The sequence below is a fragment of the Panthera leo genome, chromosome D2 (assembly GCF_018350215.1).
Source record: "Panthera leo isolate Ple1 chromosome D2, P.leo_Ple1_pat1.1, whole genome shotgun sequence".
In the NCBI taxonomy this organism is placed as follows: domain Eukaryota; kingdom Metazoa; phylum Chordata; class Mammalia; order Carnivora; family Felidae; genus Panthera; species Panthera leo.
The window spans coordinates 55,667,968-55,688,503 of NC_056689.1; the positions used below are offsets into that span (position 1 = coordinate 55,667,968).

Below are 20,536 nucleotides of genomic sequence, written 5' to 3' on the forward strand. Positions count from 1 at the left end.
AAACCATGTTAAAACTATAATTTCCCTAAATATTTCCAAACTAAGGTTTGCAATATAGTGTGTCTGAGTTTTTGTCAGTGTTGTGGACTTACAAATTAATGATTATTTAACAGAAATACCCAGGTCTAAAACAAAAGTATATGTTGACCAACTGGAGTTAATGTAGCCAAAATTTTATTTTCCAAAAAATTATTCTCAATGATATTTCTTCTCTATAAGATAAAAATAACTGTGAAGGATCTCTTAAAAGGTATGAAGGATGTTACTAAAATTTGAGAATATAACAGGGCTAGCCTTATATTTTAATTAGGTAAATACCCCTCATTTATGGAATCAAATTTACCTGGGCACTTAGAAGCAGTTTTAGAGTGTCCATTCTCTTTACAACATGAGTAACGTCTGGTGAATTTCATAGGGTAAAAATTTTCTTTGGAGAATGACCATACTAATTTCTTCTTTCTCTTTGTCTGTCTAGTGAGAATTCAACAGAGGCTCTAGCAGTAGATTCTAACAATCAGTCGAAGTCCCCGCTGGAGAAGTTTATGGTCAAACTGTGCACTCATCATCAGAAGCAGTTCATTCGTGTTCTGAACGATCTGTACACTGAATCCCAGCCAGGCCACGAGGACCTGCACCCTGATTCTGGAGCAATGGACGCATCCACTTGCAGTGCCGGCTGTGCCCAACTAGGCACCAAACATAAGGAAAAGGATACTGTGTGTCTCGATAGGAAGTCTCCTACTTCTGTAGATTTGTTCGTAGACTCATCGGACTCTCACAGCCCTCTACGCGTGACAGAACAGGCCCTGAAGGAGCCTCCTCCCGAGATAAAGTCTGTAGATGGGAGAGAGAATGCCTTGGCTGTTACCCAGAAAGATTCCTCTGAACTTCCAACCACTAAACCTAATTCTGGTAGTTCAACGGATAGTTCCACTCTGGGATACCTCACTGCATCTAATTCTTCCTCATTAAACTCCCACCACATCTCTAAGAGCTTGGAGGGGCAAACCACTGGACAGGAGCAAGACACAAATGTGAAAATTCGCGAGGATGGTAAAGACCATATGCAGAGCTCAGCTTTAGTAGAAAGTCTAATTGCAGTAAAAGGGGCAGCTGAGAATAGTGAGGAGAGCAACAGCTGTATTATTTCTCAGAGAAATTCATTCAAAGCTTTATCAGAAGAGGCTTGGGACTCAGGGTTTATGGGGAATTCACCTAGAACTGCTGACAAAGAGAACGCTTTACTGTGTAGCTCAAAAACACCTTTGCGCCAGGAGTTAGAGTCCAGTGAACAAGATTCAAGGCCAAAGCAAGAGAACCATCTTCACTCACTAGGAAGAAATAAGGTGAGTTATCATTTACATCCCAGTGATAAGGGCCAGTTTGATCATTCCAAAGATGGTTGGTTAGCCCCCAGCCCTATGCCAGCTGTACACAAAGCATCTAATGGACATTCACGAACCAAGATGATCTCGACCTCCATTAAGACAGCTCGGAAAAGTAAAAGGGCATCAGGGTTGAGGATAAACGATTATGATAACCAGTGTGATGTCGTTTATATCAGTCAGCCAATAACAGAATGCCACTTTGAGAATCAAAGATCAATATTATCCTCTCGGAAAACAGCCAGAAAGAGTACTCGGGGATACTTTTTCAATGGTGATTGTTGTGAGCTGCCAACTGTTCGCACACTGGCCAGAAATTTACACTCCCAAGAAAAAGCGAGCTGTTCAACCCTGGAGCCGGAGGCAGTGGTCACTCCCAAGCAGACCCTTACACTTTCAGCCCCTGGACCCGCCGTGGATGTGCAGCATCCCAGAGATGATGACCACGAAGAACCTAGTAAAGAAATAATCTCCCTTAAGGAAGGAGACAGAGATGCTTCCTCGGAAAAGGAATCTCAAGAGCCTGAGGTTTGCCCCGTGACAAATAAACCAAATCCGAGCAGCTCTCCTAGGTCAAAGGAAACAACAGCCTCCAGCCTGGTGTCGCCTCTCCCTGTTCACCTTCCCAAAGAGGACACGCCAGAAGGCAGCTCCATGGTCTCAACTCCCACAGCAAGTGGGATAGCTTCCCCTGAACGAGACCAGCAGCCAGTCAAACTGCTGGAAATCAAGGAGGGGACTGTCACCCAAGACTGTCACCTGGTTTCCTCTATTGAGAGCACTTCTGAGGGAGGCAATGAAGATGTTGTTTCCGGGCCTCATTCTTCTCCTGAAACAGTCAGTAGAGAGGAAGGTCCTCCTTGCTCAGAAAGTCAGAGTCCTCCAGTGGGCTTGGAGCCTCCTCTGAGCCTGGGAAAAGCTGAAGACAACCAAAGCATCAGTACTGAGGCTGAGACTGAAGACACTCAGGAGCTAGATACCGACCCACTCTTGAAGGAAAGCAGCACTTTTACTAATGAAAACCCCAACGAAATTGAGGAAAGTGAGACAGCAGGTGGTACAGGAAAATTAGAGGGACAGGGCAGTAACGTAAAACATTCTTCAGAAAGAGACATGTGTGATCAAAACATTGACTCACCCGAAGAGAATCTGGACAAGAAGAAAAAAGTTAAAAAACTCCCTGAGGCCTCTGACAGGTGCCTAAGAAGTCAGCTTTCTGATCCCTCTTCTGCTGATAGGTGCCTAAGAAGTCAAAGTTCAGATTCTTCCTCTGCTAGTCCTGAGATCAAGGTTTCCAAAAATCCTGTTATGAAACGTTCTAAAAAGGAAGGGTGCCCTGGTGAGACAACACCTGAGAGTCTTCTGGCTGACGGTTTCCATACAAAAGCTTTGGAGGACACTGAAAACCCAGAGGTCCATGAAAAGCCCTCTGAGAAAGATGCCGAGCAGGAGGGCAAAGAAGGTGGGATCATCACCAGGCAGACTTTTAAAAACATGCTGGCTAAAGAGGTCAAAGGGGAAGAAGGAGGTATTTTCCCCTGCGGTGATCCCATAACCACAGTAGGCCAGCCCCTGCCTGGAGAAAGACTGGAAATCTATGTTCAGTCTAAGTTAGGTGAGAAAAATGCTCATGCTCCCTCAGAAAATATTCCATGTACTTTCCCAGAACAATCAAAAGAGAAGCCAGAACCAATTCCTGCACACGATACGGAGGAGGTTGTGAATGAGGTTGGCAGTGCAAACACCCAGCATAAAGGTGACCAGAGTGATGTGCCATCCAGTGCACATGGCTTGTCAAATAGTGGAAGTGGTGATGCGGCCGGGCCCCCACAGTGCGTCCCGAGGCTTACAAGACTGACCTCTTCAACTTACAACCTAAGACATACTCATTCTCTGGACTCCTTGGACACTGCAAAAGTGACTTCAGAAAAGGAAGCAACACAGGGAAACCCAATGCCAAAGGAAAAGGAAGCTTCAGAGAGTGGAGATCCCTTACATGAGGATGATGTGGACACAGTGGTAGATGACCAGCCAAAGTTTGTGGAATGGTGTGCAGAGGAGGAGAACCAAGAGCTTATTGCCAGCTTCAATGCTCAGTACATGAGAGTCCAGAAAGGTTGGATCCAGTTGGAAAAGGAAGCCCAGCCAACGCCAAGATCAAGGAACAAGTCAGATAAACTAAAGGAGATTTGGAAAAGCAAAAAAAGGTCACGGAAATGTCGGGGTTCATTGGAGGTTCAAAAGTTTTCTCCTGTTCAGATGCTGTTTATGACAAACTTTAAGTTATCTAATGTTTGCAAATGGTTCTTAGAGACAACTGAAACCCGGTCTCTGGTTATCGTGAAGAAGCTCAACACTCGTCTTCCAGGAGACATCCCCCCTGTCAAGCATCCTCTTCAGAAATACTCTCCTTCCAGCCTGTACCCCAGTTCACTACAGGCTGAACGCTTGAAAAAACACTTGAAGAAATTTCCTGGAGCTACTCCTGCTAGAAACAATTGGAAAACACAGAAGCTCTGGGCTAAATTTCGAGAGAATCCTGACCAAGTGGAGCCAGAGGATGGCAGTGATGTCAGCCTCAGCCCCAATTCTGAAGACACTGTAGAGGAAGTCAAGGAAGGTAGAAATAGCCATCCTCCCACAAATTCACCTACCCCAGCCAGTACTCGGATCCTCAGAAAATACTCCAATATTCGAGGAAAGCTCAGAGCCCAGCAATGTTTGATCAAGAACGAGAAAATGGAGAGCCCATTTGGACAGGCTGTGGAGAGTAAACAGAGTTGTAAGAGTGTATGCATCAACCCTCTGATGTCCCCCAAGCTTGCCCTGCAAGTGGATGCAGATGGGTTTCCCATTAAGCCCAAGAGTACTGATGGAATGAAGGGAAGGAAGGGGAAGCAGATGTCTGAAATCTTGCCGAAAGCCGAAGTGCAGAATAAACGCAAGAGGACAGAAAGCGGCACCGCTCAGGACAGGAAGGACAAGGGACCTGTGGTCAAAGCCAGCAAAGAAAAGCATAGTGATGGATCCACCAAAACCCCTGCTGCCAAGAAGCCAGCTGCAAGGGACAGAATCAGCCAACTGCCCAAAAAGACATCCTTGAAAGAGAATAAAGTGAAGATCCCCAAAAAGTCCCCTGGGAAGAACTGCCCTCCCTCCAGGAGGGAAAAAGAAAATACAAACAAAAGACCCGCTCAGCCAGCCGCCTCAGACACAGTGACGAAACCTGCAAAGCAAAAGGGGGCAGGTGAATCCTCTTCAAGGCCACAGAAAGCCACCAACAGGAAGCAAAGCAGTGGAAAGGCTCGGGCCAGACCCTTGACAAAAACCCCAGAGAGCAGTGCGGCCCAGAGAAAGCGAAAGCTGAAGGCAAAGCTGGACTCTTCCCATGGCAAACGGAGACGGCTGGACACAAAGTGATCGCAAGGCTGGTAGCCGAGAGTTAAACTGTCCTACAAAAGTAACCCTTCGTTTTGCATTAACTAAACCTGCTTTTATAAGCTTATCCAGCCTTTCAAATCTGCAGTTAATGGAGAACATCACAATTTAAGATGTCAGAAAAATGCATCTCAGATGGAGAAGGGAACTTGCAGAGTCTTTCTCTGAGGCTGAGTAAGGGAAGTTATATATTATATTCTGGTTGTTCCTTGGGTTTTAAACTTGGAACCAAGCAGTTTTAGTTTTTAAAAGTACAGTGCCTTATTTATCCTTTTTGTTTTTAAATTTACAAAAGCTAAAAAGCTGATCTATGTGATTAAAGGCTTGTATTTTATACTTGATGCACAAGCACTTGTACTGTAGCCGAGAAGACCACCATCATGCACATAAAAGTAGCTTTTCAGCAGCCACCCTGCAGTGTCTGTACCTGAACAGACACTCCTCTTTGCAAACCCTAGCAGTGAACTTCCCTCTCTGTCTTGTTTGTTTGTTTCAATGATTCTCGAAAGCTAAACCAAATCACTTTTATGGTATGTAGAGAATGCAGAGGGAAATTATTATTATTATAAAAGATGAATATTTCTGTTACCCCTTTTTAAAAATTCATATTCTGTTCATTATTGGTCACTCCTCTCACTTTTGATCCTTTGTCATTTGAGAAAATGTATTCTAAATTATGTGCCCATGGGACAGAAGATGCGTCACATGGTGTTAATATTGGGTTATGACCTCTAAAAATTATTTACATCCCCCAAGTGATTCGCATTACTGATTCTTGCCATCCTTTTCATTTTTGGCCTTGCAAGCTTGCTAGTACTCTAAACGAGGTTTTCTTCTGACTTTGGGGGAAAAAAAAATGTAGGATTTTTTTTTTTCATCTTGTAACTGTAACTTGACAATTAGGATAAGAGTGACTGTTCTAATATTCTTTCTTACCCCAAATACTTCCATATTCAAAGAAAGCCAGGTTGTTATTTCCAGTAATAGAAAAGTTTAAGAGTTTGTGCATGTGCATTTGCCTGTGGTTATTAGCCACAGATGTCTCCCAGCCCCGGTTCTGCAGTAAGATTCTTTGTCGCCATGCAGTGTGCTAGGGCGTTCGTTCATGAGCTGGGTAATTAGCACAGGCCAGATGGTTTAAATGTGGCCCAGGGTCTCTGTGAGTATCCCCAAAACCAGTTTGGCATGAGGCTCAGAAAGGTCTAAACAGCACAGAGTTATGTAAAGTTCAGAGCAACTTTGCTGTTGGAGGAAGCAGCCCCGTCTCATAGTGGGCCTGCAGCGCTCCCCCCACCCGGAGCTGACGTTCAGCTGGTGTGCTCCAGTGTGAACGTACATGGTTAGAGTGGGTGTTAGCATTCTAATTGGTTAGTGCCATACTGGTAGTTAATGCTTGTGGTATCACTCCCGCCTCTATCACGTCAGGCTCTATTCCATGGCTCAGAATTGAGAGCTGCGGTGTTTTAACTAATGTTGTTTGCCTTTCCTGAGTGACGCCTGAGGTGGTTGCATGGGCTTTCCCTTGATGCCCGTAACATTGCTCCATTATAACACAGTGTGACTTCCACATTTCCACTGGGCCACTCTACAAAAAAGGCTTGGTTGTTAAAGCTTCAGCCAACTTCTCTAACATGCTCCGTCACAGAAGTAGGCTTGTGTGGACAGGTGCCACCCTGTCTGTTTTACTAAAAGTTTTCCATTTAGATTGTTCAGATCTGTTTAGGTAAACCCGGGTGGACTTTTTTCATGTATAGTTCAGCCAAATCATGATAAAACAGGCCTTCTACCCATTCTGTGAAAAGCTTGCTGTATATAATGGAAACTTCTGATGACTGGATAGGACTGGAGAAAAGCATGTGATTCATGGGAAATTGAAAATTGCATTGAATTTCATAGGTAAGGAAGCTTACTATCTTCAGTGAAGCCTTGACTTTTTTTTTTTTTTTTTCCAGTGTCTCCTATCCCATGAGTCTCTTTTTTTCTTTTTAATATCTTTGACTTTGGCCATTCAAGAGCTACCTATATTAATAAAACTGCTGAGTGTGTATGTTGGCAGCCCTTTCTCAGCATTAAGTTGCACAGAAGCATTAGTATGTTTTTGAGTAGGTTTGGTTGATCTTTTAAAAGTGGTTTTAAAGTTAAAAAAAAATATTTTCATATAGTCGTCACTGGATACTGTTTTTGTGGTGACTTAACCAGCTGAGGTCTGCCAATGTGACATGTGCGGACTCCTGTGCGTATACTCAAGGTGCCCCCCTTAGCTGCACGTAGACTGCATTGTAGCGGTGCTTGGATTAACTTAGGGAGAGGTGTGAGGCAGTGTGAGTGGGTGGAACTCTTCCAGTTTCGGGTCTGTCATCCATTCCATTACTTTTCTAAGTGCTTTTTCATTTTAAAAAGCTTACTTCAAGATAATAGCCTTTCTTCCCATCTTAGGCGGCATTTGGGGAAAGGTATGCATGTGTATGCCTTTTTTTATACACTGCAGTGGCTCAACTTACACTTTATAGTAGTAACTGCATTTAAATAGACTGGGATTCTACGTAATTAGAACACTTAAAAGCTTAGAATTATTTTTATATTTGTTGAATCTCATTTTTGCTGATTCAGTTAATTTTGCTAATAGAAGAAAGGAAAACAAACAAACAAACTTGAGGGCTGGCTCTGGAACACCCTTTTACTCTTACAGCCGATACCGGCAAACTGTCTCCTAGACACCTCCAAGCCAGACTTGGAATTGACTCAAGTTCCCCCTTGTTTCCCCTGTCTCACAAAGACCTCCTTTTTATAGCCATCTTCACAGTATGGCTTGCCACCAGATGCAAAGGCAATCTGTCCCACATTCCAGATTCCAAATTAAGAAAAAAGAAAACTCTGCTCCTGGGCCTATACTCTGACTGTCCCAGTGATGGAGCTGAAGTTGATGACCTGAGAACGCCGGTATTACCTCTGAGCTTCTGGGAGAGCTGCAGGATGCCTGCGGAGCAATGACTGAAGTTCTACCATAGCTCCCCAGAGCTGGGCCCTCTTCAGGAGACCCATTTTCTGTCCCCCATTTTCTAGCCCTTCAGGCTCCCTGGGTTTGGGAGGACAACATGGAAACTGCTCCCCAGTCAGGGTCCAGAGCCTCCCTCATAGCAATCTTGCAGCACAGCAGGAAGGCAATGAACGTTTAGTCTGCTCTTAAGGCTTCCCGCATTGGAATGTCACTGGTGTGTGTTAATCTGCAGTTGCTAGTCCCTTGGATCCCTTAGGTTAATTCTGTTGCATCTGTCCTTCATTAAAGATTTCTACACAAGCCTTATCTAAAAACAGTAATCTTGGACTGTGGGTTTCATCCTTGCAGTAGTGCGGCTAGGAGAGGTGCAGGTCCTCATCTCTTCATAGGTGCTGCTTCTGAGGGGCTCCTCTGTGCATCACACGCTGTTCAGATAGGACATCAGTGAAACACATCACTTCAAGACTTTTGCTTTGAACTGAGGTTTGGTCTCTTTCCTGCCTCGTGGTGGATTCGTGGTGAGGGCTGAAGCTGTCACCCCCCCTCTATGGGCAGCATTCCTGCTGATTGAAGGACCCGAGAGCTAAGTGGGAAAGACAGCGTGCTACATGATGCAGGTCGGAGATTCTGTAAGTACCACCATCAGCAAGGCTGGTGGCTTGTCACTGCACCAGGGACTGTATTGGAATTTCCCGGGGTGCTAGGCCGGGGAGCCACACCCGTTCCTATTGGTTTTCTGTCAGCCCGCACAAACTGTCATTTGGCTTACAGAGGATCAAGGGTCTGCAGAATATGGGCTGGTCACTCTTGTAAATAAAAGTTTATTGGAACATAGCCATGCCCATTTGTTCGTGTATTTTCCTTGGCAGCTTTCCAGCAGAGTATCACATTTATAGCAGAGACCAAGGGCCTGCAAAGCCTAAAGGATTTACCGTCTGGACCTTTCAGAAAAAGTTTGTTGACCCTCCTTGCTTAAGAAAATAATCCTTTTTCACTAACAAATTTTGCCTGATTGATCTTCTCCTTTCTTTGTCCTCCTCTCCTCTCTGTCCTCTTCTTCTTTTCCCCCTTATCTTACCTCAGTTTTGTTCTTCTTTTTACACTTCTTTATTTTCTCTTGCTACAGAGGAGACACGGTATATTGCTATAGCACCCTGACTGCCATCTCCTGACTCGTGAGCTGCCGTAGCCTCATACCTTCCTTCTTAGAACCGCCCGTCACTGCAGCCACAGTGAGGCCACTGTTAGCCTCAAGAGTCAGACCCCGTGAGCAAACAGGGCTTCAGAGTTGTAAATGTGGCCTGGCCTCTCGTTTCACTCAGCCTTTATCATAGACTTGACTCCGGCCTCACGTCTTGTTTGTTCCTAAGGTAAGCCAAGATTTGGTTTTTCTCAAAATTAGTTGAGAATACTGTGGTATTCTCATTTAGATATTTAGATACGGAAAAAGCCTTTTCACAGAAGGGAAAACAAAGTCCAGTCACTAACCCAAGGTATTTATTATGTAATATTTTGGGCCAGCTTCTAGGAAACTAAAAATGTATCAGCACTGGTATTTTTTTAGTCATATACTTTCCTTTCAAAATTATTTTATTAAAGGCAAGCCAGCAAATGAAAACTAGGGGCTTTGAACGTGCTTTTAGGAAAGAATAGAAAATTGGGGCATATTATGTAACCTGAGTGTGACTGAGAAGTTGTACATTATGTCTTTGCATCAAATCCAGTCAGCTTCCAGGCTGTTGGTCTTCCCCGTCCCCCAGAACTCAAGGATAAACTTCCATACTGGTTTTTTCCCAAAGGAAGTTGAATGTCATGCCAGTGAAAAAATTTCTGTCAGTGGCCCCAGAACACTGATTATATCGGTTATTTTGAAACAGACAGTTATCGTTTTGACTTCTCAGCTATTAATTTTTGTCTTCTTATTGCTTGATACCCACTGAAATACTGGAAATTTTTCTGTCAGTATAAAATCGGGTCTATAATCACATCAGCAAGGCAGTCCTTACACCCCAGCAGTAAGTATTCTTCCCTGGGCTTGCTCCCAAATCCTTTTTCAGGGAAAAAAATGAAAATAAAAAGATTATTGCATTTAAAACAAGCAGAATTATGAAAAGCCTTTTGAGGCAACCTTCAGTTCATTCCGTGAAATGTCAGAACAGTTCGACCTCTTGTTCTACAGTGGACATACTGGAAGACTTGAAGGTCTGACCTCTTTCCTTTAGAGATAATAAGTCACACTCAAGCAGAAACCCAGAGCTCTCTGATGACACTTCTGATGCAGGGCTTTGCCTTGTCGTGCTGGGGACCCAGGGAAGCACCCAGGGCACTTCTGCAGAGGGTGCACTTGCTCATGCTTTTGCTCTTCGGATTGAGCCAAAGCTGGTCGTTTCCTTCCATTACCTCCTGTCTGTCCGATCTTCCTTTTCCCAGAGCCCTGGTGGCATACACTCGGTGCTTAGGGGACACCCTCAGCTTTGTTGTCTAGAGGGACGGCTGTGTAGTTAGTCCCGCCTGGCAAGCACTGTGACGCACAGAGGCTTTCTCACCGGCCTGAGACCATCCCACTTAATGCAAGGTGGTCAGTAGGCAAGGGACGTGAAGGTATAGACTGCCCATGAAAGAGCAACAACAATGAAACAGGTGCTCATGGTCTTATAGTATGCCGGAGGTTGGAGGAATGCATTTTACCTTTTATTTTTTAAAGGATTATATTTAAAAAAAAAAAAAAAAAAAAAAAAAAAAAAAAAAAAAAAAGGAACAGAAACCATATGTAGTGGACACAGCCTAAAATGTAAAATATTCACCACCTGGCTCTTTACAAAAAGCTTTACTGACCCTTGCAGTACATTGTTCAGGATAAAATATGAGGACAGCTAGGCACAAACATTTTTTCACATAATCCAGCACTGCACCACATCCTTCCTTTTAGGGGGTCTCACTTGTTCATCTCGGCACACAGCTGCTGTTGCACGTTATTTCTGAGTGATGCTTGTGCACTAAAGAAGAAGAAAAGATCCCTCTTCGTTGATTGAATGTTTGTTGAATCGTGATCTGATCTACTAGGATAAGTAGTTAAAACCAGAAGTGCAAAGTCTTTTACGTCTCCTCTGTGGCAGTGCTGCCCACAAACAGATTTGGTAATGAACCAGAATCCCAGAACAGTGCCTCCCCTGGCCAGAACAGGCGTGCCCCTTTCACCCTCTAGCACCCTTTTTCCTTTGTTGTACACTTGCAAGCTCACTCCCCAAGCTCTGGCCACTACTTGTGAACCTAAACGAATGACCCCCGTGCCCATTTGAACCCAAGTCCAGCCTGCCCTCCCTCCGCCCTCTCGTGAACACCTGCATGTTGATGGCCCCTTGTTGGCACACCAGCAGCTGTAGTCTGAAGAAGTTCCGAGCTCTCTGGCCTGGCTCAGCTCGTCTTGAGGAGCCATCCTTGGCCCCTCCTCTCTTCCTCTTCTGCTTGTGCCGCCCAGCCCCCTTCTAGGAGGTATCTTCTCTGGGACAGTACCATACCTCCCAAGCATGTCACTGAGCACATACGTGTCATACTAGAAGCATCTTTCTTTTCATATCCCTTTATTTTCCTTCCAGCATTTAGCCGTTGAGTCCAAATACTCTTCAATTTATCAACTTTTTCAGCCCACTTGTTTTCTATAATCTGCACCTCATGCTGTCTTGCAGCTGAAGCTGTAGTATTGGGGAGGTAGTTTGTGGGAAAGATGCCATACAAACAAGATCTGCATAATTATGTATGTTTATACCACAGGTAGGGATTCGTTTTAAGGCCACTGTATCTTAAGGGTATCAGTTTCACCAGTGTTCTAGGAGACTGTGTTCTTGACTGTGGTTTCAAATACACGGTGTAATACACAGTTACATTCACCACTGTTGAATTTATTTCACTGTGTAAATAGTGGTATTTTCCTGTTCAAATGCTTCTATAGAAAGTATTTATTTTAACAACAAAAAATTAACTGTCGAAAGGGCTTTCCAAAAAAGTGTTCTTTCTAGCCACCTGTCCTCCCCAATTACCTTGCTCATCCATTGAACCCCCAAACAACACAGTGAAGGCAGAAGGGTGCCGCCTCAAAACCCTCACTCTGGGCAGACCCAGAGTGGATTGGGAATCCACTGTCATCCCATCCCAGAACAAAGTGAGTCTCCCACAACTGGTATGGCTGTGCCAGGCATGGCATCGGGGCTTGCCTCAAGCTGCCCACTTTTTTTGCATACGCAGCTGATCCCTTCCAACTGTCCACTCAACACCCTGTCCACGGAAACGAGCCTTAGTTGTAACCCCAAGGAACTCCAAACCCATACCTGTGGGGCTATGGAGAAACCACTGGTTGCCTAAAGAAAGCATTAAGATGTATTTTTAGTCTTTCTCATGTTTGTGAAAGACACACACCTATTCACATTCATTAACCATGGGAGATAAGCACGTTTCCTTCTGCACCTCGACAGTACTCTTGAGCACCTCAGCCCTCCTTCTCCTCACCCTCCTCCTTGTCTTCCCCCTTGCACTCCCCCTTCTCCCTGTCTCAGCAAACATCTGTGCAGATGTGGCCAGCCCCACCTGTCACCCGTGGTTACAGGAGGAGACCGTCTGCTCTAAGGTGTGTGCAGCTTTACCTCTCAGGAGTCTTGGTCTGCAATTCAGAGCACCCCTAGATTTAACGGAACGGATGCTTTATGATCGTGTTCCTCTTCTCTGTGCCCCATTCCTGGGCACCTCTGTCTGAGCCGTGACTCTCATTCTCCGCAGCTGGCTGGACTGAGAACCACGGCTCCAAGACCAGAGAGCTTGGGACTGGACACATGGTGGGGGTGGGGTGGGGGGAGGTTCTCATCCGCTTGAACCGTAATTTGCATATTTTCTTATGGCCTCCCTTTGTCTTTTCTAACAAACGAGGAGGACACTTGAACAGCAATGCTGGAGAATGTTTTTTCTAAGATACTATTTGTAAGCAAATCTGATTTTAAGATGAAATGTGAATGGGTAACTAGGTGCCAGGGAATTTAGCACTGAACTAGACCGTCAAAACTTTTTTAACCTTTGCAGGAGGAAATAAATTTTGCTCTCATCTAATGTTCACAAGAAGTAATGTTGTAAATAGTTTTTTAAAAATATTTATTACACGTGCTGTATACAGATTCATGTTCTGAGTGATGTTGGTTTGCATTGTAGTATTGTAGAAGACTATATTTTGAGCAGTGGACTTCCTTTCATAACACAGTTCACACATGGAGAAAGAACAAAAACCAGCAGGTTGAGAGCTGTGTGGGGCATTTGATCTGTAACTCTACATCAAATCCAAGCTTTAATTGCCCCCTCTTCTCATCTGGTTATGCCATATATATATATATATATATATATATATATATATATATATATATAATATGTGTGTGTGTATATATATCATATATATATATCATATATATATGATATATATATATATGATATATATATTTATATATGTATGATAAACCGGTCAGTTCCCAGATCTGCAGAGCAGATTTCCAGGTGTTCTTTCTGATGTGTTGCCCATAAGCAATAAGATCCTAGGTAATAACAATTTATTCTGGGCTCTGCGTTGGCCCTTGTCTCAGAGGATAGGGTGGGGGTAGAACAGCTCTTGCTAAGACCTCTTGCCTTTGCCGGAGAGGTGGCTGTACTTGAATTTTTGCTTCTGTTCGTCTGCACGCTTCTTCATGTCCTACAACTCTAGCAATGGATGAGAAATCTGCCAGCACCAGACACATCAAAAATTGGGCATAGAGATTGAAAACTGATCTATTTTTCCATGAATTTGCAGGGCTTCCAGAATCTAGTCGAGGCAAAGCTCATTTGGCTGTGAACATAAGAACTTTTTACATTAAAATTTTAAATTGACAGTTAAAAGCCCTTTGAGTCTATCTGCCCTACCTTGGAAAGCTAAGCCCACTTCCTGTGATCCTCCTCTGTGCCTGGGTTTGAAATGTCTGGGGTTAAGCCGTTTAGATGGGAGCAAGGAAGGCAGTCCCTCCTCTCCCAGCGTGTCCAGTTCAACAGGTTTCTAAGCTGTTTAGCAGCCTCTCCTTGTGACCGTCCTAAACTTTATGAAAAATACCCCACACCCGAATAACCATTAATAGAATAATGTAGTTTTTTAGGCTTTTGGAATATGTCTTCTCTTTTGTATTTATGACGGTGTTTGGAATTTTTCACTAGTGTTTTTTTAGATTGAAGTGGGTGCGTTAGAATAAAACTTTCCACTGCTGAGCCTGAAAGCAAGCAAGAGGAAAGAAACTGACCTATATTGTGTCATTGGGAAGGTGACTACTGTGGTGGGAGGGCGGGGAGGGGGCGTCGTAGATTATGTGCGAGTAAAATAGAACTCTGGCCTGAGGCTCCCCACGTGTTTATTACCTTGTAATAAATAATCCCTTTATTAGCCTCACTTAATCTCAATAGAAGCCTGCTGTTTACCCTCAGGGAACAAGTAGTTTTCAAAATTGAGCTCCTCCAAGGTCATCGGCCAGTGCCTGTGTGCAGGCAGTGGTCGTCTTTGTGAACTCATGGCATTATTTTCCCATATGCGTTATGGTAGTAAGGAATTCAACCCCAACCTGTATGAAAAGCACAGCCCAGGGTCCTACTTTAGGCTAGAGTTCATGCCTTTCAGGGGCCAAGGGGCCATAGGAGGCCCATGCAATTTAACTGAAGCTCAGGTGCCGTGTTGGGTTTTTATTCTTTTTAGGCCACGACCCTTCAGAATGAGATTAGGGCAGGGGCTGCTGATCCGGCTGTGGATCCAGGGAGCTCTAAGATGAATCTCTACCGTTCCTTTAAGGTCTTTCTGGTTCCTCCCAGTGTTGTCATTGCCGAGGTCAATCTTGTAGTTGTTCAGATGTGCTCCTTTTTGCTGTCTTGTGAGTCTTAGCCAGTGATCCAGATGCCTAAGGAGAGAGTCTCTGGATTCTCGGTACCAAGTGTGTGCCCCTAACCTGTGTGCAGGTGGTCTTTCCAAAAGCAGTAAATTGAGAAGTTCTACAAATGTTCATCTGGATGATAGATGTGTATCCTTGGGCCTGGATTTCCACTGTGTTAGTGAGTGTAGGAAAATACTGTGTCTTTAATGGATGAAAATTCAATGTATGCTGTGAATTTGTTGGTTTGAAACATTGAAAATTTTTCATTAGACAATGTTTACATACCTCACCTGAAGAACCTTTGAGAGTGTATATATGAAATTTAAAAATATATTAAGTTGCTTTAAAACAATATGTATAGCTATAAAAGTTGGAGTTATTTTAACTTTGAATATGTACCAAGTCTCTTAAATATTGAAATCTTGTGGACTTTTTGTGCTTCTGTGTTTTACTTTCCTATTAGGCCATGTAGGAAACTGTGTTCTTGTTATTGGTAAAGGGGCCCTCACTGAAATCCAAGCTTGGACGGATTTCCTTTGTTGTTTCAGATTTTCTTGTTTGGTTTTGAGGGATGGGGTATGGAGCTAGAGGATGTGTGGGAGGGATTTCTCTAACATTGACATCTATTCCATGAGCTTTTTCTAGGCGCTTATTTTATTGCAGCGTATTAAACTTCTTTGATATTAAAGTGTGTTTGTGTAGTTACTGGACAGGGAACAGAATGCACTGAAGCCCAGGATTCAACTTGTAGCCTGTGGCAAAGTTGAGCAGTTGCCAGAAGGAACCAAAAGACAATACTTCTAATACTTCTGCCTCGGCCACGGTGTTGGGACCTAAGGGAATGTTGTTTGGTAGATCTGAGGCCATTTTGTGAGGTATGCCTAACTTCGGGGAAAAGAAAATACCGCGGATGAATCCTTGGAATTCCCATGGTGGAGTTGGAAAGGTGCCAGTGCTTCATCCTGAGGGGCGGGGGACCTGGTGAACCAGGTAAGCCACTGTTAAATACCAGGGTGATATGCACAGCTGCCAAGGGGGGCTGCCCGGCTGTCTGTGTAGCCCATGTTGGGGAAGGGCAGAACGTTGGCATTTACATTTACTAGCCCCATGACCTGTTTCACTATATTCTTTCAGTTCTGCTTCAGAGGGGTTTATGTAAGGGTCCAGTGGGCCAGTGATTTCCTTTCGGAGTCAGCCATGGTTTCCTGAATACGTTACATGACGGTGGCCATTGACATGCAGAACTATATCCAGTGAAAATAACCCCACCTCTGTTCACTTGAATTTGGAGAATTTATCTTGTTCCAGATTAGGAGTTTTCATGGTTAAAATAGACTTCTTTTCCTCCCATATTCATCCCATGGGAGGATAACTAGAATATGGCCGGAGAGGTGCAGACTGACTGGCTTGGGGTGAGGAGACGTCTCTAAAATTAGCTCTGAGAGCACAGAGTGTAGGGGTGACAGACATGCTTTAGCACCAATCTCGGGAAAACTTGGCAACTCTAGCTGGAAGCCTGGTCATTCTTTCTGTTGCTTCCACTCCCCAACCAAGCCCTGCTATGCTCATTTCCTTGGTCGGGGATTTCCTTTTAACTGTTAAAGTTGCTACTTACTTTCCTTTAATTCAGAGGTTGCAAACTGGTGGCTCACAGTTGTATTTTATTGAGCCCAGTGTTTAAAAAAGTTATCTGTACACATGAACTGTGAGGGTTTACATAAAATTTGGTTTCTGGCTTCTCTTTTAAAAATCATAATGAACATCTAATAAAGTTAGTGCATGGTACGAATCAGGTAGAGCTCAGCAGATTGGAAAATGTGCTTCTAAGGTCACCAGAAGTCCCTGTCAGCTGCCATTTGTCCCTTTTTTCTTTAACAGTAGGGAAATCGGTCTGTTACCCGCTGCTACATCAGAAGTGGTAATACAAATGATGGGCCAGAAGGGCAGGTGCCCATTTACTTAGGTAACCTATTGGCCAGACACTTGAGCTTACAACCCTATTTTAACCCATTTTCTTCCTTATACCCAGTTCATTACATTTCCTCCCAAATCCCTAATTGCTTTGCAGACACTGCAGTTACCATCACCGCCCACTTTCAAGGTGACCATGTGCTGTTCAGGTATGACTTGTGTAACCGTCATCATGATCTAGTGGGGAATCAGTCTCTGATCCTGGCATCCGAGGAGAACCAGGTGGGTCTCCTTGGTGGTGGGGGCCTTGCCCAGCCCGACTGCCAGCACCTGGCCTCACCTAGATGCTCAGGTCATGCATCCTAAAAAATTGCTAAGAGCAATTCTACAGTCTGGAGTCGTAGTAGAACTACTGTAGAAGTGTGTTTGCTTTCTTTCTCCACTGATCCCTACGAACCACTCTTCTAGTGACACTCAGGTTAACCTTACAGGACAGTTTGAGAAACCGTACTGCTTTCTAATCTGTTGCCCCAGTGAACTAAAACCTTCAGAGCCAGGTTAAATGTGGATGTGACTCTGTTCACAAACTCTGGGTGTGACTCCAGATACTTGAGGGGAAATGAGGACGAGGACCCCTCCCCCGCCCAGATCTCTGCATGTGCTGTGCAGGGCCAGGCTCTGCCGCTGCACTCACATCCCCAGGGAGCTATGACCAAGCCATCCCCCAGACCTCCCCTTCCTCCTTTGGGAAGAACCGACCTCCTCTGCCACTTTATGAAGACCAGAGAGTTCCAAGGGCAGGTGTCCTACACGTGCTGCCTCTGAGAGCCATCGGGGGGTTGTGGCCAGTGTGTGGGCAGCCTAGAAACCCTCAAACCCTGGGAATCTGCATGTCAGCAGCCCTGGGCTCATCCTTAGTGCAGAAAAAGAGATCAACAAGGCAGAACCTGAGTGAATCAATGTCATGTTCACATGGAAGACAACAGACAATATCCAACATGTTCTAGAATAATTCTAGGGAAAGGGCAGGTGTGGCTCCCTCACGGGCCTGTTCTAAACCAGTCTCTCTAAAAGAGTGATCCAGATAAGACTACAGAGACCCCTAAACAAAGTGTCACTACCACACAGCATCTGAAAATCAAAACGAGACACGAGATAATTGACTTTAACATATAAAAATACTATAACAAAATGAAATACAAATATATATTAGAATCTGTTAAGTATTCTGTATAAAGAGATACTTTCGTGGTTAGGCTAACAGCAGGCAAAGAGGAGACGAGTCCGGCCTGTTCCTGACACCTTCCCAGGGAGCCCCGGCCACCGTCGCCAGCAGTGCTGCCAAAGCAGCAGCAACCTCAGGACTTGCCCTGCTTGTGTCCCTTCGGTGCATGTTGGAGACAGCCGGTGGTGACACCAAAGTGAACGAAGGTCTTTATCAGAGGGGTGACAAGGTGTGGAGGTGATTAATTGGAGCTGGTTTCGCCAGAGCCTTCTCCTGGGCCTAAATGTGGACGGACGAGATGAGCGGTGGTCCAGTTCCTTAGCAACTTGCAGGTTGGTGGTTGAGGAAACGTTGATCCTGGGACACACCACGTGGCTCCTTGCTGCCCTCACTCTTGTGGTGGATCCCAATCTTGCAGCTCCACTGAGGGTGCATGCGGGGCCAGGCTGAGATGCGGGGTGTTGTGGAGGGGCGGGTAGGGGCGGCACCCAGCTCACAGGGTACCCCCTGCGAACGCACACCCCGTACTCTGCCCTCCCAACCCCACGGGAGCGGGAGAGCAGGACTTCTGGCAGCCATCACCCATCCGCAGATGAAGAGGCTGCTGCTGGTTAGTGCCCCTCAAGCCCAGGAAGCCACTTCTACTCCAGGGCAGTGGCGGCATGGCGGTGACCACGGGAAGGTAAGTGTCTTGGGGTCGGTTGGCCCAAACACCTCTCTTCCGTGGAAGGGGTAAGTGCCAGCTGCACTTGAACTTTCCTCCATATATCAGTACCTGCCTAGCGCTAGAACTGCTCTCCAGGGTCCCACGTGATCCAGAAACTGTAGGTAAGAGAGGGATGCCGTGCAGCCCTAGGAGAAGGCCCTCGAGGCCCAGGCTGCTGTCCACGGAGAAGGGCACCGTGGCCCTGCTCAGAACCACAAGAAAATAGAGCCAGGTCCCTGGTGAGGAGCAGATCCAGCCATGAAAATACCTCTGCAGTTGGGCAGGGCAGGATCCTCTTCCCATTACAGGGCTTCCAGGGCTCCAACTCGCTGGCCAGAGTCCTGGTGTAGTGGAGCGTGCCAGGCTTCCTCAGTTGTCGGAGGCTCCAGCCCTCTACCGCTCAGCACCAGGAGCTCCTCCCACCGCCCATGGTGGCTGAGGACACAGGTGCACTACCACCTCAGCCCCACCCAGCAGGCTCCCCCAGCCCTGTCTTCTGTTTGCAGGTGGAAGGAGCCAGGAAAGGGACATGCTTGCTCCTCTTGCCCACTGGCGTCCCCTGGGGGCACACTCTCTTGGGGAGACATCTGGACAGGAGCGTGTGACCTATCTTCTAGCCAGCTTGCTATTTAAGCTCAAAGATAATCTTTGTTTTCATTGTGCATGGAAGAGAAGCATGGAAGCATGGAAGTTGTAGTCACATGGCCCCACATTCAGTGACTCTTCAAACACAGAGTCCTTCCTTGCAAACGCCTGGGGTAAGCAGCCCTAGCCTGGGCCAGTGTCTAGTGGTCGGAGCCCTCGCTCGGCTCAACTCTTCCCAGGCATCCTGGTCATTCCTGTGATGCTCTACGATTAGTTCATATCTGTCCGTGAGAGCAGAACACCCACAGTGCCAGCCCAGTTAGGCACATAAATACTTGATGTGATTCATGAACATGCATCTTCTACCTCCTCTAGCCTCCCTTCCGGAGCCACAGTGGGAAGGTCTACATTGCTCATATGTATGTTCAAACCACCTCCCCATGGGACAGCTAGGAGACAGAGGACCATAGATGGGGAAAACGTTTGCCCAGAGTGACAGGCAGCAGAGGTTTCCTGGTGCCTGTACCACTGCTCCCTACTGGCCTGCACGGTGAGGGGGTCTGGACCCAGTCTCCGTGGGAGGGGAAGCCTCCCTGGCTAAGCAGCCTAGACCACACCCCCTTGCCCCTGCCAATGGCTTGACAGCATCCTGTGGCTGGCTAGGGGCTAGGAAGGCCTAGGACCAATGCCCCTTTGGTGGTGTCTGGAGGTGGTGGTTATTCTGCTGGAACCAAGAACCTCCCCAGCGCCTGTCCTCTCTGGTGGGACTGCCACTCCAAACAGACCCAGTGGACATTTTTGAAGCTACAATGGTCAACTCGTAACTTCAGGATTCAGGGGTCTGGTCCTAAGGGACCCTCCTCTAGCCGCAGCCTCATTCCCCATTGAGCAGTGGCTTTAGTGCTACATCAGCCCAGGAGGCAAGGGTTAGTCCCTTCCCGGCCAGCAGGAGGGGGCCCTTCCCCTGTGCAGCCTGGCCTACTGCTGGCAGATGCTGCAGCAACAGAAAAAGCAGAGATCCTGGCTGGCTGCCCCAGGGGAGGCTTCAAAGTTATCTGCAGGGGACAGGGGGCAAGGGGCTTCTGAGGGCAGTGTGGGCCACCGGCGAGAGGGAAAGGCTGTTTTGGGAAGGGGCCAGTCCCTTCTTCAGACCCAGGTAGTAGGCAAGCAGGGTGGGTGGCAGGGAGGGTCATCATTCTGTGCACCTCTTGGCCTGACCTCAAGCACACATTCATTCAACAAATATTTATTAAGCGCCTGTTTGTGCAAGGCACTTCCGGAGAGGGCGGCCTAAAGCCCGGGCCACGCCCACCCACCCCACCCCCAGCTGCCGGCCTGGTCACCCCCCCCCCAGAGATTGCTGTGGGGTGG

General features: G+C 46.1%; 1 protein-coding gene across 2 annotated transcripts in view; it reads left to right on the forward strand.

The window, feature by feature from the left end:
• The window catches only part of LCOR (ligand dependent nuclear receptor corepressor), a 144,407-nt gene extending 131,231 nt beyond the window's left edge, over window positions 1-13,176 (forward strand). For both annotated transcript variants that reach the window (XM_042908159.1, XM_042908158.1), the window contains one exon: window positions 476-13,176. In XM_042908159.1, coding sequence (XP_042764093.1) covers window positions 476-4,805 — 4,330 coding nt within the window. In that variant the 3' untranslated portion in view covers window positions 4,806-13,176. The remainder of the gene's footprint in view (window positions 1-475) is intronic.
• Window positions 13,177-20,536: the final 7,360 nt, after the last annotated feature.